At 40.4% G+C, this 17,406-nt stretch overlaps 1 protein-coding gene across 1 annotated transcript; it reads left to right on the forward strand.

Moving 5' to 3' along the window:
• The first annotated feature begins 78 nt into the window (after positions 1-78).
• Positions 79-5,072, forward strand: LOC135626248 (uncharacterized). The gene is made up of 8 exons (XM_065131426.1): positions 79-694; positions 2,129-2,370; positions 2,489-2,611; positions 2,925-3,041; positions 3,148-3,330; positions 3,435-3,576; positions 4,247-4,409; positions 4,537-5,072. The coding sequence occupies exons 1-8, from the start codon at positions 262-264 to the stop codon at positions 4,550-4,552; spliced, it is 1,419 nt and encodes a 472-aa protein (XP_064987498.1). The 5' UTR covers positions 79-261; the 3' UTR covers positions 4,553-5,072.
• The last annotated feature ends 12,334 nt before the right edge of the window (positions 5,073-17,406 follow it).

Raw genomic sequence — 17,406 nt, forward strand, 5'->3', positions numbered from 1 at the left:
CATGATATTATTGTTTGTGCTTTCCCTTTTCTTTTTCTTTTTTTCCTTCTTTGTTTTCTGTGCACCAAATTTTTACGGGTCAATTGAGGCTGTTACATCCACGTCAAAATGCCCACCTCCACCAATCCGAATGCTATCGGAATCCACCTCTCAGCGGATTTCCGATGAACACAGTAAGCGATTCACTTCATCGGTCTTTCGTACACGACGAAGAACGACTGTTAGGCCTCCCTCGAGCAGTGCTACTCGTGGAGCGAGGCGATGCCTTCCTCCTCCGCTTGGGTTTGGAAGGCCGTCGTCGGCTCCCCTCTCGCCGTCTCCACTCTCTCCTCCTCCGCCTCCTCTTTCTCGATTCCTGACGCGAATAGAGGAGTGAAGAGGACCAATCGACTCGCCAGGTGCTCGTTGAATGGCGAGTCTGCTCCTCGTTTGCCCCATCGGGTTCATTCCAGCGACCGAGCCGAGTTCGCTTCTGCGGCCGATGAGCCTGTGCGGGTTGAGGTGAACAAAGGGCAGAAGTGGCTGGCTATGTTTTCGTTCGTGGGAGACGAGAGGTTCGCTCCTCTTAGCCGGAGGCCCCGGTTCAGGTTGCGGGCCAAGCCCTTGCGGAGGCGTCCGCTGTGGGCGAGGATCTTCTTTGCTTCCAAGAAGGTCAGGAGCATCATCCTGCTCAACGTCCTCACTGTCATCTATGGTACATTAATTGGCCTTGGCCCCTCGTCTGTTAATTGTTTGGTTTAACTCCTAGCTAAATCGTATTTGTTAATTGCAAATTTGATTTGTTGTTGTTGATTTGCTGCAATTAGATAGGTGAGATAGGGTTTCATGGTTGTCGCTTCAGAAAATTCATGAAAATTTGTATCATGATCCAGCCCAGTGAAATATCTAACAAATTAACTTGTTGAGTTGAATCATTAGACCAAAATACTTAACTCCATCCATCTTATAAGCCAATTTAAGTCTCCTCTATGGTACATATGAGGTCTGGCCAAGTGGTGGCTCCAAGCATTAATGTATTTTGAACTCCATTAACGATGTACTCTTTAATACTCAAGCTTCTCACCATGTCTAATATTAGATTAGTTATACCATTTGTCACGATCCGACCCAATAGGATAACCGATCTATTCAGTTCAACCATTGACCTAAAATACTTAGGCTCAAGTTAATGTTAGTATGCCAATCTTACAAACCAACTTAAATCTTCCTAAAATACTTAGGCTCAAGTTAGTGTTAGTATACCAATCTTACAAACCGACTTAAATCTTCTTGCACTTCTAATGGAGGACTAAATTAGAGGTATTATAATTTAGATCATCTTAGAAAAGATGAGAGGTTAGAAGAAATTGAGTGAAACAAGAACATAGCTATCTCAAAGATATGTATTTTGGAGCCGATTAGATATGAGGATTTTAACTAGGCCTAGTTTTACTGGCACAAAGATGAATGATTCAGTGATTCATTCTCCAGTGGTCTTCTTTCTTTGATACCCTCAATTATTCTCTACTAGTCTTATCTAAAGCAGATACCTGCAATATTTTTGTTATCCTCCCTTTACTTTTGTTTGATTCTCCTAACTTATTGGTCACATCTTTTATCTGTTTTTTCTGCTGTTTCTTTTGTGATCCAGAGCTGGGATGCTGTTCAAGCTCACAATCTAAAATTCAAGACTTTCTAAGTTGGAAATTGTTCTTTTCTGGATGTGGTACTGAATCCACTCAAATTTGGTACTTAAAAAAAAAAGTCTATCAGCTGCTGGAATATAATGATGGAAAAAAAATCAAACTACATCCATTTCTTTGAAACAAAAAAGAAATAATAGAAGCATGAATTCAAGCTGTAGCACATCAAATTGTTAATTGCTTTAAGCAACTGAATTCATCTTGAAATTCATCAAACTACTTCAAAAATGTCTTAATTGAAGTTTCCACCAAGCTTGAGCACGGCCTGTGTGACAGAAGCCTTGCTTAATTAAATTCTTGATGCAGTCAAGTTTTTTGGATTTCCATATGTGAATTTCTACAAGTACTTTTATGTTGGTTGTTTAATAGCATTAGCATAAATTATTTTCTTGTCTTTGGTTATGAGTAACTATTTTAAATGTTTTACAAACCTTTCTATTTTTCAGCCAGTGATATTCCGGTTCTCAAAGAAGTTGAAGCCATTATGGAGCCTGCATCCTTTAATATGGTGCGCTTTGTTGTTTCAGCGATTCCCTTCCTACCATTTATCCTCCAAGAACGAGGGGATAGTCATACTCGATCCACTGGAATAGAATTAGGTTTTTGGGTGAGCTGTGGCTATCTTAGTCAAGCTCTTGGTTTGCTAACATCTGAAGCCGGACATGCGTCGTTCATCTCTGCCTTTACGGTAAGTTCTGCTTCTTTCAGCTTGTTTGCTTTTCCCAATTGGCATTTCTGGATTAGAAGAAAGAAAGATCAATGATGAACTACAGGGAAGTTCTGAAGAATTACATGATAATCAACAGGTGATCGTTGTTCCACTGGTGGACGGAATGCTTGGAGCAGCTGTGCCTGCGCTCATATGGTCTGGAGCAATTGTATCTCTCATAGGGGTTGGATTTCTAGAATGTGGTGGCTCTCCGCCTTGTGTAAGTACTGCATATCTCTGTAATGAGAAAGGAAAAAATTCATCTAGCTAAGTCATGTCGTCACCAATTTGCATCTGTTTTACTTGTTCATTAATGAAGATGGACTACCTTGTTACCCAACCATGAATATGTTATGTTATGCATCTTGATGCACTTGATAACATCACTAAGTTGGGATGTTAACATAGCATTCTTCAGGTAGGAAACTCACATGAAAATAACATATTTGGAGCCATGTCTACGTACAGATTCATGACTATGCTGGATTATATGTTTGACATTGTTTTGTGTAATGGACTTCTTATCCTTAAAGGCCGGTGATATCTTGAACATATTAAGTGCGGTGTTCTTTGGGATCCATATGCTTAGGACTGAACACATTTCACGAACTACAGAAAAGGAGAAAATTATGGCACTCCTTGGCTACGAGGTTGGTTCAGCTAATGCTAGTTCTATATTTTGCAGCATCTTACACATTGTGTCTCCTCAACATCTCTCATAGAAATTTCATTCTCAAATTAGTCTTTTGGATTTAGGTGTTCACTGTGGCCTTATCATCGGTCATCTGGTTTCTACTGAAAGATATTTTTGGCAATGTGCATTACTTGAACCTAGGTACATGGACATGGTCCATGATGTGGGATTGGATAAATTCATTCCCTTGGATACCTGCATTGTACACAGGGGTGTTCTCTACTGGTTTATGCTTATGGGCGGAGGTCTGTCTATCCCTTTTTTTTCAATTCTCTTTTCCTAAAGGCTTACATTTTTGAAAATGTAATTTAGAGAAAGAGAGAAAGAAGCAATGTTTTATTTTCTGCAGATGAATGCTATGAACAATGTATCAGCGACTGAAACTGCAATTATTTATGGGTTGGAGCCAGTGTGGGGTGCTGCTTTTGCATGGTTTCTATTGGGCGAGAGGTGGGGAAAAAATGAATGGATTGGAGCCACTCTTGTATTGTGTAAGTATGAAATTACAGAATTATGATAAGAACTTAGGGTTGCAATTTTTACGGACCAATGAATCCTGATTCAAATTACAAATTTGAGACAATAATTTCTCTGTGAAGAGTTATAGGAAAAGAAAAGATTTCAATCATCAACTATTAGGTGTGGTCTTGATAGGGGATATGATGATAAAAAACCATTTAAAATGATATTAACATGTTCTAAGGATACATACAAATGTTGTTGTTAGAAAAAAATGAATTTATTATGATTGTTGGTATGAGAGATAGAGGAAGACTTAAAAACATTTTACTAGAAACCATAAAAAAAAATTAAAACTCTTAATTTGACTAGGATTTGGTTTTTTACATGACTCGATGGCATTGAAACAAGAGATCCACATAACCTATCTTAAATAGTTGAAATATTGTGACTTTGTTATTGTTGTTATCTTCGAACCATCATCCTTGGTTATTCTAATTATGTTTACACTTACCTGGTAGCTGCTATCTTGTGTGAAGTTTCTGTGAAAGAAAACTTTGTGATGGTAGCAGTCTTAAATAAATAAAATGATTTGTCAAGCTGCTGATCTTATTTTACATTTTTTATCTTGGACTGTATTTGATTTGCTTTTTGCTGCCTTCCCATGTTTATCCTGCTGACCCATCTTTTCTTCATTATCAGGTAGCAGCTTAGCTGTCCAGATCCTTGGTTCAATATCTGACAAATCCAAGGATGAAATCAGCAAAAACTATTTTCACTTAAATGCTCCAGGAAAGCAAAATGATCTCTCTTTTTCAACAGTTGTAGTCAACCAAAGAAAGAACGTCAGTGACTTGATCAGGAAGTAAGTCATATCTGTGACCAGCACAATCAAGTTCTTTACCATGCTTTGAACAATTTTATTTCGATTAGTCTGTTCATAGGATTATAGTATCAGCATCTGACGAAGTCCAGGTTACTGTGGTGAGCAGGCAGGACGAGTTATAGTGATAATGGGCTCAGTAATGAGGAAGAGTAGTAGTGGAGAAAGGTTCATCTGTTCAGCCTTTTGTGATCTACGAGGATGTTTTCCCTCTTGATGCATCAGGAAGAATCTAACATCCATCTATTAACATTCGTGCAAGCAAACCTGGAGATTCTTCTCGGCAAATGTTCTTGTTCATTACAATGAAGATCATCAAGTTCTAATGCTCCAAGAATATGCAACCCTGCAGATCTGATATTTGTAGGTAAGCCAATAAGATGTTCTGATCATGGAAAAATTACTACTCCTGTATTTGCAGGATTGAAACAATTTCTATATGGAATGCTTGACTAATTCGTGGAGTTCAGCTGGCAAAATAAGATCATCAAACCATGTACAGAATATTGGGGATCATGTATATATTTACTGGAAACCCCATTATGATCACAATCCATAAAAGTTTGCCATCTTATTTGTAACATTGTCAAGATGGTTCAGTATCATCAATTGTCTTATGAAATCTGTGAGAGTTCTGCTTTTGCATTTGCAACATTGTTAAGATGGTTGAGTATCTACTGCTGTGTTACTAAATCTGTGAGAGCTCTGCTTTTGCATTTTTCCAGTAGTAAAACATATTATTCTGGTTAAAGAGTATCAAAATTCCTATAAGCGAACTCAAACAGTTGGGATAATTTATGTTTGTTGTTTGTTATTGTAGCAATTTGAACAGATTTAATATGGTGTTCCAATAAATAAATAAATAATACGTTTCAAATCTAAATCTATCAAGCCATTTAAATATTCAAATCCAAATAAATTTCAATTTAAAAATTTATCTTTTTTATTGGAATGAATCATAAACTTGACTAAAAAGTTCTCCAACCTGAATTTAAGAGAATTAGATGGTTTTTTATTTTTAGATAAATAAGAAAGATGAGATTTTGGACTATATTATCAAAATCTCTATCAGCCAAAATACTAAGAACATAATTGAACCAAAGACTTCTAGAGAAAATAAAATCAGTTTACCATATCTACTACAAGAGAATTAGATGGTTCTAAGCACTAAAAATATTCAGTTGTCACTGGATCACTGAAATCAGTTGTATGGGATCAGTAACAATCTAAATGAATTTATGTAAAAAATATATATCACATCCAACGAATAATCATACCCATCTATGTGTATGATGGAAATTCTAGGATGGAAATTATAGGATGGAAAGCTACGTTAGGAATGAGTCGGTACTAAGAGGGAGTGGTGTGAATTAGTACAGGGGATAAAAGTCATAGATTTCGAAAAATATTCATTCGTTGAAAACCGATCCGAAAGATGTTAACTTAAAAACACATTCGTAAGCATCTAACGAGGAAGTAGAGTAGTGAGCAAGTAAAATGATTTGTAGCAAAAATAAACAACAAAGTAAAAGACAACAAATCGATTTTATAGTGGTTTGGTCATCGTGACCTACATCCACTCCCGATTCCTCTTCACTCGAGGCCATCAGCTTCCACTACCGATCTTCCTTCAATGAGTGAAGATCAACTACCCTTTTGCACCTTGATTCTCCTTTTGATAGATTTAGGAGAGAACCTTTACACCCCCTTTTTACAAAGCTTCCCTCACACTCTCCCTGGAATGGTCTCTAAATTTTAGGAGGGACTCTATACTTTACAAGGGTTTTCAACTCTAGAAACATAGAGTTTTTGTTCACTTTTCTTCTTACTCTATGCAGGAATCGTTGGGGTATTTATAGACCCCAAATGGCTTCAAAACTTGGAACCAAAATTCAAATCTTCGAAATTTCGGGGTGCAGGCTGTCATGGACTTAGCTAGAATTGCCTAAGTCGTAAGGCACCCTTACAACAAAGACACGAACTTAGCTTGAGTTGCTTAAGTCATGACACACCCTTGTGCCAACTTCTCAGAACATAGCTGAGATTGTCTAAGTCATGAGGCGCCATTGTGACATATGTGTCCACAAAGGTTCAACCTAGTTACAACCTCGTACAAGTCCCGAAGGACCTGTAAAATAGAAAGTTGATTAGATTAAAAATGAGTGACGAACAAGTCCTGGTATCTCGCGAAGAGAGAAGCTTTACAAGCAATTTAGCAAGCACTTTGTGTGTATAGGAGAAAAAAGAGGAAGGAGGAAACCAAGGATTTTAGAAGGTAGAACGAACAGTTGCAAGTCCACAAACAACTGCTCACTTGGTGCCGAGCGCGAAGGCAAATTCTCGTCAAGTCAATGTGCGAACTTATGAAGATTTTTCAACGCCCTACAATATACTGAAGCCCCATCCAGCCTTATACCATCCGGGGGGTTCCAGGGTACTGAGATGGTTGACATTTCATGTGTTACAATGCCTACAGAAAATAGCCCGCGGGATACGAAAACGAAGCCATTTTGGGGCTTTTTGGCCCGGCGCAGTGAGCGGTCGCACTATGTATTGCAACCTATTTGAACATGTATTTTTACAAGAAAAAACACACAAAACCAAGGCAAAACAGGCTGCCATGTCTCTATTCAAGCATGCAAAAGCGATGAATGATTCGTTGAACGAAGTTGTTGCGAGTGCGCGATAACCGTTCGTGACATTCTCCCCCACTTAAATTGTCGACGCCCTCATCGACGCTTGTTGGTAGTTGTTGATAATTACTTTTTCATGTCGTAGGGTATCTTCGGGCTTCTAACTGACTTCAGTTCAGGGAAGCTTTTACCACTTCACTAAATACTCGGTCTGCTCAGCTCCATTGGGTAGCTTTATCTTGCGATCCACTAGAATGGTTTCAACTCGCTTCTCATAGGAGACTCTGGTAGGGGGTAGCCGAGTTAGAACACTTCGAGAAGCATCTTGTAGATCTGAGTGGTAGGTTTTCAAGTTGCTGGTGTGAAAAACATTATGAATTTTAAGCTGTAGGAGACGTTGCCCACCCTATTGATAATTGGGAAGGGCCCTTTATACTTATGCACTAATCCTTTGTATACTTTGTTCCTAAAGAATTGGAGTGATGCTGGTTGGCGCTTTACCAACACCAAATCGTCGATTTTGAACTCTTGTGGTTGCCTTCCCAAGTCAGCCCACTTCTTCATCTTTTTGGTCGCCTTCTCCAAGTAAGCCCACGCAATATCTGTATTTCAGTGCCATTCTTTTACAAAGTGATATGCTGACGAACTACTCCTAGTGTATCCGATAGCCGAGGTGTGAGGAGTCAATGGTTGTTATCCTGTAATGATCTCGAAGGGGCTCTTGTTGGATGCAGAGCTCCGCTACAAGTTGTAGGAGAATTGGACTATGTCCAATAGCTTCACCCAATCTCGTTGGTTGGCACTCATATAGTGCTGAAGATATTGCTCCAAGAGTGAGTTTATTCTTTCGGTTTGACCATCCGTCTGGGGGTGGAGGCTTGTGGAGAAGTATAATTTAGACCTCAATAATTTGAATAGCTCAGTCCAGAATTGTCCCAAGAACCGAGCATCTCGATCACTAATGATATTGTGCGGGACTCCCTAATACTTCACCACATTCTTCATCATCAGCTTGGCTACCTCTTCAACTAAACAGTGTAAGGGTGTAGTAATGAAAGTTCCATACTTTGAAAATCGATCGATTACTATGAGTATCGATCCAAGTCCCCCTACTACCAGCAAGCTTGATATGAAATCCAAGGAAATGCTCTCCCATTACCTTTCTAGTACGGGCAACGACTCCAAAAGTCCTACCGGCTTCCGCTGCTTCACCTTATCTTGTTGGCAAGTAAGGTACATTCGAATATATTCCTCCACATCAGTACCCATCTTCGGCTAGTAGAAGGCCCTCTCCACGAGAGCCAAGGTTTTGTGAATGCCCGGATGTCTGGCCCAAAGGGAATCATGACACTCTCTTAAGAGCTCACGTCTCAAATTGTCCACTCGAGGGATATAAACCCTATTCTCTTTTGTATAAAGGAGTCCCTCTTGGACCCAAAATCATCATGCCTTACCTTCTTTGATGAGCTGCATCAGCATTGCTGCTTGGGAATCACTATATAGTCCATCCCTGATCTTGGAAAGGAAGTTGGAGTGCAACCGACTTGCTTGGCCTTTACTCTCCGATTGTATGACATTCACATGTTCCACTTTCTGACTCAATGTATCGACCATGACATTTGCCTTTCCGGGCTTGTACTCCATTGCCATATCAAACTCAGCCAGGAAGTCCTACCATCGTGCTTATTATGGGGAGAGTTTCTTTTGAGTTTAGAAATGGCTTAAAGCGATGTTGTCTGTCCTAAGCACAAATCGCGATCCAAGAAGGTAGTGTCGCCAAACTTGTAGACAGTGGGCCATTGCTGTCATCTCCTTCTCATGCATCGGATACCATCGCTCGGTCTCATTGAGTTTGTGGCTCTCGTAGGCCACCGGATGACCCCCTGCATAAGTACTCCCCCAATAGCAAAGTCTAAAGCATCTATATGGACTTCGAAGGGCTCCCCATATTTCGATAATTTGAGCACCGATTCGTCCAACATAGTAGCCTTCAGATCTTGGAATGCAGCTTCCCATTTATCAGACCACCTCCAAGGCTGCTCCTTCTTTAGCAACTCTGTCAATGGAGTCACTCGCTTCGAATACGCCGCTATGAAGCGTCGATAGTAGTTGATAAAACCAAGGAAGGATCTCAGCTCTGGCACTTTCTTTGGAGTTCGTCATTCTGCAACAGCTTGCACCTTCGATTTATCCATCCGAATAGAGCTATTACCGATTCGATGCCCCAAGAATAAGATCTCCGTTTGAGCAAAATAGCACTTCTCCCTTTTCACAAACAAAGTGTTCTCCTTGAGAACCTTGAAAATTGTCTGGAGATGCTCGATATGCTCCTCAAGTGTTTAGCTGTAGACGACGTTATCGCCCAAGTAGACGACCACAAACTTATCCAAATACTCCTTGAATAGTTGGTTCATAAGAGTGCAGAACGTGACCGGAGCATTGGTTAAGCCAAAAGGCATCACCAAGAACTCAAACGCTCCTACCTGGTCACATAGGTAGTCTTCACTTCATCGCCTTCAGTAATGCACACCTGTCAGTACCTCGACCGGAGGTTAAGTTTGGAGAAATACTTGACTTTGCCCAATTTGGTCGAACAAGTCCATGATGAGCGGGATGGGATACTTATTCTTCACCATCACTTTGTTGAGGGCTTGATAATCGATGCATAGTCAGAGGCTCCCATCTTGTTTCTTTTGGAAGTGAATTGGAGCTCCGAATGGTGCTTTAGAACTGTGGATGAGACCAGCACTTAGTAGTTCACCTAACTGCTTTCTTGTTAGGATCAAGAGCACTAAGAGGGGGGGGGGGGGGGGGGGTGAATTAGTGCAGCAGAAAACTTTCTGCGATTAAAACGAAACTGCGTTCGAACGATAAAAATGATTTCTGTGTGAAAGCCGATTCTAAGCAAGATGATGTTAAAGTCAATCTATGAAGGCAATTTGCAGCTATGATGAAAACCAGAATATAGGCGCAAACTGAAATACGACGTTCGTATGAAGAAACTGATTTACGTCTAAATGCTGATTCATAAATCACTTGATTAGGCAAGATGCAGTTTAAGCTGTTGAATCTCGTATTTTGATGATGAAACTACTTGATATATGTTTATGATTTAATCTGCGTTTTGAGTGACGCAGGATGCTTTGATCAGGATGAGACAATTAAAGCTGGAAAATCATGTTGTGCCGAAGGAACATGTCAGAAGATTGGACGTCGGGCCGGTGGATCGGTCGACGTATCGACAGAAGGCTTCGAGCCGTGGACTCGGGCATCGGGCCAAGAAGAGCGGGTATTGCGCCAAGGATATCAGAGTTGCGCAGTCAACTGGCCGATTGAGCAATAGGCCGCAGGAGAGGACGATGAGCCGAAGAATCGGACGAAGCGTCGAGGGACCAATGACATGTCGGACAACTTGGTTAATTGCTTAGGATTAATTGTCTCGATCGAAGTTTTGTTTTAATTGTGCAGGATTAACTATGATAACGATGAAGACATAGAGCGAAACAAAGTGTCGGAGTCAAGCGCGAAGGATTTGTTGCGAGTTCGAGAGTTCGACGGAAGTCTGAAGGTTCGTTGGGAGTTCGCGCAGCTTGCCAAGAAAGATCGGAGCTTGCCGAAGAAGCTCATTGGAACTCGCTAAGATCAAATCGTGAAGTCTAGGAGCTTGCCGGGAGTCCGCAGAATGGTTTCCGAGAGTTCATCGGAAGACCGCCGGAAGTTTGCCGGAAGCTCGCCAGAAGAAGTCTTGACTTGCGGACTTTGTAATAGCTTAGAAAATGTCTTTAAAATCATAGTTAGCACGTTAATTAGGGTTAGGATTAGGTGTTAATCCTATAACCCAAGTAGGGGCCAATTAGGCCCAAGTTCGGACTGGTTTGGGCCAAGTTTGGAGCCAAACCAAGTGAGCTGAAATAGTGAAAGAGGTGGCACCGCCCCAGCCAAGAGGTGGCACCGCCTGGGCTAAGCCTCCCAGAGACTAGGCGGTGCAACCTCCCTAGCCAGGAGGTGGCACCGCCTGAGCTCAGTCTTCGAGCAAGACTGGGCGGTGCAACCTCCCTAACAGAGAGGTGGCACCGCCTGAGCTCGGTCTTCGAGCTTTGGCAGAGAGGTGCAACCGCCTCAGTCAAGAGGTGGCACCGCCTGGGCTCAGTCTTCGAGCTCTGCCAGGCGGTGCAACCTCTCCAGTCAGGAGGTGCAACCGCCTGATCCCGGAATTCCGGGATTTGATCGTTTTGAGCTCCAAATTTGAATTGGGTTGGGGCCTATAAATACCCCACCCATTCAACACTGAGATAGCAAGAACTTACCCGAAATCTTGATCTTTTCAGTGGTTCTTAGAGCTCAAAACTGCTAGTTTTCCTCCTCCTTATGTTCTTCAAGTTTGAGTTGTAAAGAGAGGAGAGAAAACATCTGTAAGGGTTGTCTCCTAAGCCCGTCAAAAGGAGTGAATCTGTAAGAGGGTAGTTGGCCTTCGCCTATTGAAGGAAGGCCTCTAGTTGACGTCGGTAACCTCATCGGTGGAGGAAGCCAAAAGTGGAGTAGGTCAAGACTGACCGAACCACTCTAAATCTCTGGTTTGCGTTTATTTTGAGCACTTTATCATTACTGCAAACCTCCTACATAGCTACTGCTCTCTGCGCTTTTACGAACGAGTTCTGTGCAGTTTACGTTCACGTCTTAATTCCATTTACAAACTGCAAACTGCTCTCTGCGCTTTTACGAACGAATTCTGTGCAGTTTACGTTTACGTCTTGATTCCATCTACAAACTGCAAACTATCTCTCTGCGCTTTTACGAATGAGTTCTGTGCAGTTTACGTTTACGTCTTGATTTCACTTACAACTGCAAACTGTCTTCTGCGCTTTTTTACGAACAAGGTTCTGTGCAGTTTACGTTTACGTCTTGATTTCATTTACAACTGCAAACTGTCTTCTACGCTTTTACGAACAAGGTTCTGTGCAGTTTACGTTTACGTCTTGATTTCATTTAGAACTGCAAACTGTCATCTGCGTTTAGACGCAAACTACGTTTAGACGCAAACTGCGTTTAGACGTAAACTGCGCTTAGACGCAAACTACGTTTAGACGCAAACTGCGTTTAGACGTAAACTGCGTTTAGACGTAAACTGCGCTTAGTCGCAAACTGTGTTTAGACGCAAACTGCGCTTAGACGCAAACTGTGTTTAGACGCAAACTGCGATTAGACGCAATCTGCGCTTAGACGCAAACTGCACTTAGATACAAACTGTGAATCAGCTTTTGCATCATAATAGTTTCTATCGTACGAACGCAGCTTTCGGTTTTAATCGCTGTAAAATTTCCGCTGCACTAATTCACCCCCCCCTCTTAGTGCTCTCGATCCTAACAATTGGTATCAGAGCGGGGTATTTCTCATTTCGGATTTACACCCGAGAGAAATGGCTCTTCAAGAGGGCTTTTCGGTCTTTCGTCCACCGTTCTTTAACGGATTGGACTACACTTATTGGAAAACTCGAATGAGAGTTTTCTTGATTTCTCTAAATCTGGATTTATGGAATATCGTTGAAAACGGTTTTCAACTTCCCTCTAAACCGATGAACGAATGGTCGGATTTAGAGAAGAAGTATTTTTCTTTAAACGCAAAGGCTATGAATGCCTTATTTTGCGCTTTGGACAAAAATGAATTCAATCGGGTTTCTTTGTGCGAAACGGTTTTCGATATTTGGCGCGCTCTTGAAATCACGCACGAGGGAACTAGTAGAGTCAAAGACTCGAAAGTTAATGTTTTACTGCATGATTTCGAGCTTTTTCATATGAAACCAAGCGAAACCGTTGTTGACATGTACACCCGTTTTACGGATGTCGTCAATGGTTTAAAATCACTTGGTAAAAGCTTTTCAGATTTTGAACTCGTTAACAAAGTTTTGCGCTCACTTTCTAAAACTTGGGATTCAAAAGTAACTGCTATTCAAGAAGCTAAAAACCTAAACAACTTACCACTTGAAGAACTAATTGGTTCATTGATGACATATGAAATGGTGCACAATGCACATGATGAACATGTTGAACACAATCACCTTCCAAAGAATAGGAAGGATTTGGAACTCTAGACAAATGAATGCCACTTGAGCGATGACTCAAGTGATGAGGACAATGATGAACAAAACAACCTTCCAAAGAACAGGAAGGATTTGGGATATAGAACATTTGAAGACCACTCGAGCATAAGCTCAAGTGATGGTGAACTTAAACTACAAATGAAACGAAAATTAAAAAGCAAAAAGAATCGAACTACTTGCTTTAAACGCAAGAACAAAAATTGGGATGAATCGAGCTCCTCCGAAGAAGAAAAAGTCAACAAAAGCAAGGCGACAAACTATGCCTTAACAGCCTACAATGATGAGGTAATCGAAATCCCCCTAATTTATTTTGAAATTACTTGATGCTTTCATAATGTATTAGTTTAGAATTAATTTTCTTAAAAATTACATGTTAAAAAAAAATATATATATATATGATCATGCTTGTAATTTTGAAAATGAAAATGAAAATTGCATGTCTTATGTTAATGCAAGATAGAAATCTAATGATTGTACACCTAGTGAGATTAAATCTTATTTATGTGCTTGAGAAGCAAGAATGTATATTTTGATGATTTTTGTGATTGATGGTTTTATGATCCTAAACGTTGATGCATGTTTTCATTTGACATAAATGAAAAGGCATGCTAACATGAAATCGATCACTTAAGATGAAACACTTAAAAAAAAGGGGAGAAATATATGAATTGATGCTATAAACACTATGCTATGATTATCCCATGCTTGTATCACCAAGAAATATATGATTGCTATCATTGCTATATGCCCTGTATCAAGATATCAAACAAAAATTTACATCATACGAGCATTGATATCTTACCATATGATAAAATGCTACAATTGATGAACACTTGAAATGTAATCCTCTATCTTATTGATTTTTCAATAAATCTATGCTTGTCATACATGAATTTATTGAATGTAATTTTGAGGATGATTTCAGATTTGACAAATGCTTGATTCGTATTTACGACATAAGATACACTTTAAATATGAATCATGCATCAATCATGTTAAATGCTTCAATCATTTTCTATCTCTAGAGTTCTCGATTTTGATGAAATACAAGTGATAAATTCATTTATGATATCTTGTAAATCACTTGAATTATGAATGAGTTTTTTATGATGTGCTAAAAGAATCACTTAAAAAGAAAATGCTTTTCCCATCTTATCGAGATTAATGATTTCATGATATTGTGTGAATCTCGAAATTGATTTTGATGAAATAGTAATAACGTTATTCATGTTATGAATCTTAAAAATGATAATATGCTTCATGTGATAATATGAATACATGAAACACTTATGATATTCCGTGTATTCATAAAATATTTATCTCATCATCCAATAACTCTTCTTGATATTGCTTATGAGATGAAATGAAATAATGCATGAAATACAAATGAGGAGTCAATGATCATGCATAATAGGATGTAATGAATTCTGACATTTAGATACCATCGTTTGAATATCCATGATTATGTTGCCAAAATGATATATCATGAATGCTTGAATATCATGTTTGATATGCTCATGATGATGATTGATTTTTCGGTATCGTGCATAAAAAAAATAAAATGTAATGTTAATGAATTTGTGCATTGAAACTATAATGATGCACAAATAAGAATGATTACTTACCTTTGTCATAATTTAGAAATTGATGTAAAGGGTTTTTCCCTTCTTTTTGACAATGACAAAGGGGGAGATAGATTGCTAGCACAATTCAAGAAAAAGGCAAAAATTACAAAAGAGAAGAAAGAGCTTGTTATCTTGAACATCACAAGCTTGCCAAACAAAAATTGCAAAAGTGCTATCTTGCCTATCTCAAGAAGCAAAACTTGCATATCGTAAAAATTTGCTAGCTTGCATGTTATAAAAGTGCTATCTTGTATGCTGTAAAACTTACATATCTAAAACTTGATAGCTTGAATGTTCTAAGCATGATGTAACATTTGCTAAATTTTTCGGCTTCAAAACTGCATGATGATAAAACTTGATATTATGTTTTTCATGCAATAAGTTGAACCAATATCACAAACACTTGATTGTGGTACTTCTCCTTTTTGTTGATGACAAAGGGGGAGAAGTATTTGATGACATGACATGCATAAGTTTATGCATAAGATCATGATAACGTGTTGCAAGTATTCATGATGAATATTGCAATGACTTGAATTCAGTTTGAATTCAAGGTTCTATCAATATGGCATATTGATAGGGGAGTTTGTTTAAACTCTGGGAGTTAAGGTTAACTCCGTTTATGATGACATGTTGCTTAGATTTTTGAATCTAAGAGTTTATATCAATATGACATATTGATAGGGGGAGTTTGTTTAAACTCCGGGAGTTAAGTTTAACTCCGTCATCAAGTGGTTGTCATCATCAAAAAGGGGGAGATTGTTGAATCTCGTATTTTGATGATGAAACTACTTGATATATGTTTATGATTTAATCTGCGTTTTGAGTGACGCAGGATGCTTTGATCAGGATGAGACAATTAACGCAGGAAAATCATGTTGTGCCGAAGGAACATGTCAGAAGATTGGACGTCGGGCCGGTGGATCGGTCGACGTATCGACAGAAGGCTTCGAGCCGTGGACTCGGGCATCGGGCCAAGAAGAGCGGGTATTGCGCCAAGGATATCGGAGTTGCGGAGTCAACTGGCCGATTGGGCAATAGGCCGCAGGAGAGGACGATGAGCCGAAGAATCGGACGAAGCGTCGAGGGACCAATGACATGTCGGACAACTTGGTTAATTGCTTAGGATTAATTGTCTCGATCGAAGTTTTGTTTTAATTGTGCAGGATTAACTATGATAACGATGAAGACATAAAGCGAAACAAAGTGTCGGAGTCAAGCGCGAAGGATTTGTTGCGAGTTCGAGAGTTCGACGGAAGTCTGAAGGTTCGTTGGGAGTTCGCGCAGCTTGCCAAGAAAGATCGGAGCTTGTCGAAGAAGCTCGTTGGAACTCGCTAAGATCAAATCGTGAAGTCTAGGAGCTTGCCGGGAGTCCGCAGAATGGTTTCCGAGAGTTCATCGGAAGACCGCCGGAAGTTTGCCGGAAGCTCGCCAGAAGAAGTCTTGACTTGCGGACTTTGTAATAGCTTAGAAAATGTCTTTAAAATCATAGTTAGCACGTTAATTAGGGTTAGGATTAGGTGTTAATCCTATAACCCAAGTAGGGGCCAATTAGGCCCAAGTTCGGACTGGTTTGGGCCAAGTTTGGAGCCAAACCAAGTGAGCTGAAATAGTGAAAGAGGTGGCACCGCCCCAGCCAAGAGGTGGCACCGCCTGGGCTAAGCCTCCCAGCGAGACTGGGCGGTGCAAACTCCCCAGCCAGGAGGTGGCACCGCTTGAGCTCAATCTTCGAGCAAGACTGGGCGGTGCAACCTCCCTGACAGAGAGGTGGCACCGCCTGAGCTCGGTCTTCGAGCTCTGGCAGAGAGGTGCAACCGCCTCAGTCAAGAGGTGGCACCGCCTGGGCTCAGTCTTCGAGCTCTGCCAGGCGGTGCAACCTCTCCAGTCAGGAGGTGCAACCGCCTGATCCCGGAATTCCGGGATTTGATCGTTTTGAGCTCCAAATTTGAATTGGGTTGGGGCCTATAAATACCCCACCCATTCAACACTGAGATAGCAAGAACTTACCCGAAATCTTGATCTTTTCAATGGTTCTTAGAGCTCAAAACTGCTAGTTTTCCTCCTCCTTCTATTCTTCAAGTTTGAGTTGTAAAGAGAGGAGAGAAAACATCTGTAAGGGTTGTCTCCTAAGCCCGTCAAAAGGAGTGAATCTGTAAGAGGGTAGTTGGCCTTCGCCTATTGAAGGAAGGCCTCTAGTTGACGTCGGTAACCTCATCGGTGGAGGAAGCCAAAAGTGGAGTAGGTCAAGACTGACCGAACCACTCTAAATCTCTGGTTTGCGTTTATTTTGAGCACTTTATCATTACTGCAAACCTCCTACATAGCTACTGCTCTCTGCGCTTTTACGAACGAGTTCTGTGCAGTTTACGTTCACGTCTTAATTCCATTTACAAACTGCAAACTGCTCTCTGCGCTTTTACGAACGAATTCTGTGCAGTTTACGTTTACGTCTTGATTCCATCTACAAACTGCAAACTATCTCTCTGCGCTTTTACGAATGAGTTCTGTGCAGTTTACGTTTACGTCTTGATTTCACTTACAACTGCAAACTGTCTTCTGCGCTTTTTTACGAACAAGGTTCTGTGCAGTTTACGTTTACGTCTTGATTTCATTTACAAATGCAA

Source organism: Musa acuminata, chromosome BXJ2-11 (assembly GCF_036884655.1).
Source record: "Musa acuminata AAA Group cultivar baxijiao chromosome BXJ2-11, Cavendish_Baxijiao_AAA, whole genome shotgun sequence".
In the NCBI taxonomy this organism is placed as follows: domain Eukaryota; kingdom Viridiplantae; phylum Streptophyta; class Magnoliopsida; order Zingiberales; family Musaceae; genus Musa; species Musa acuminata.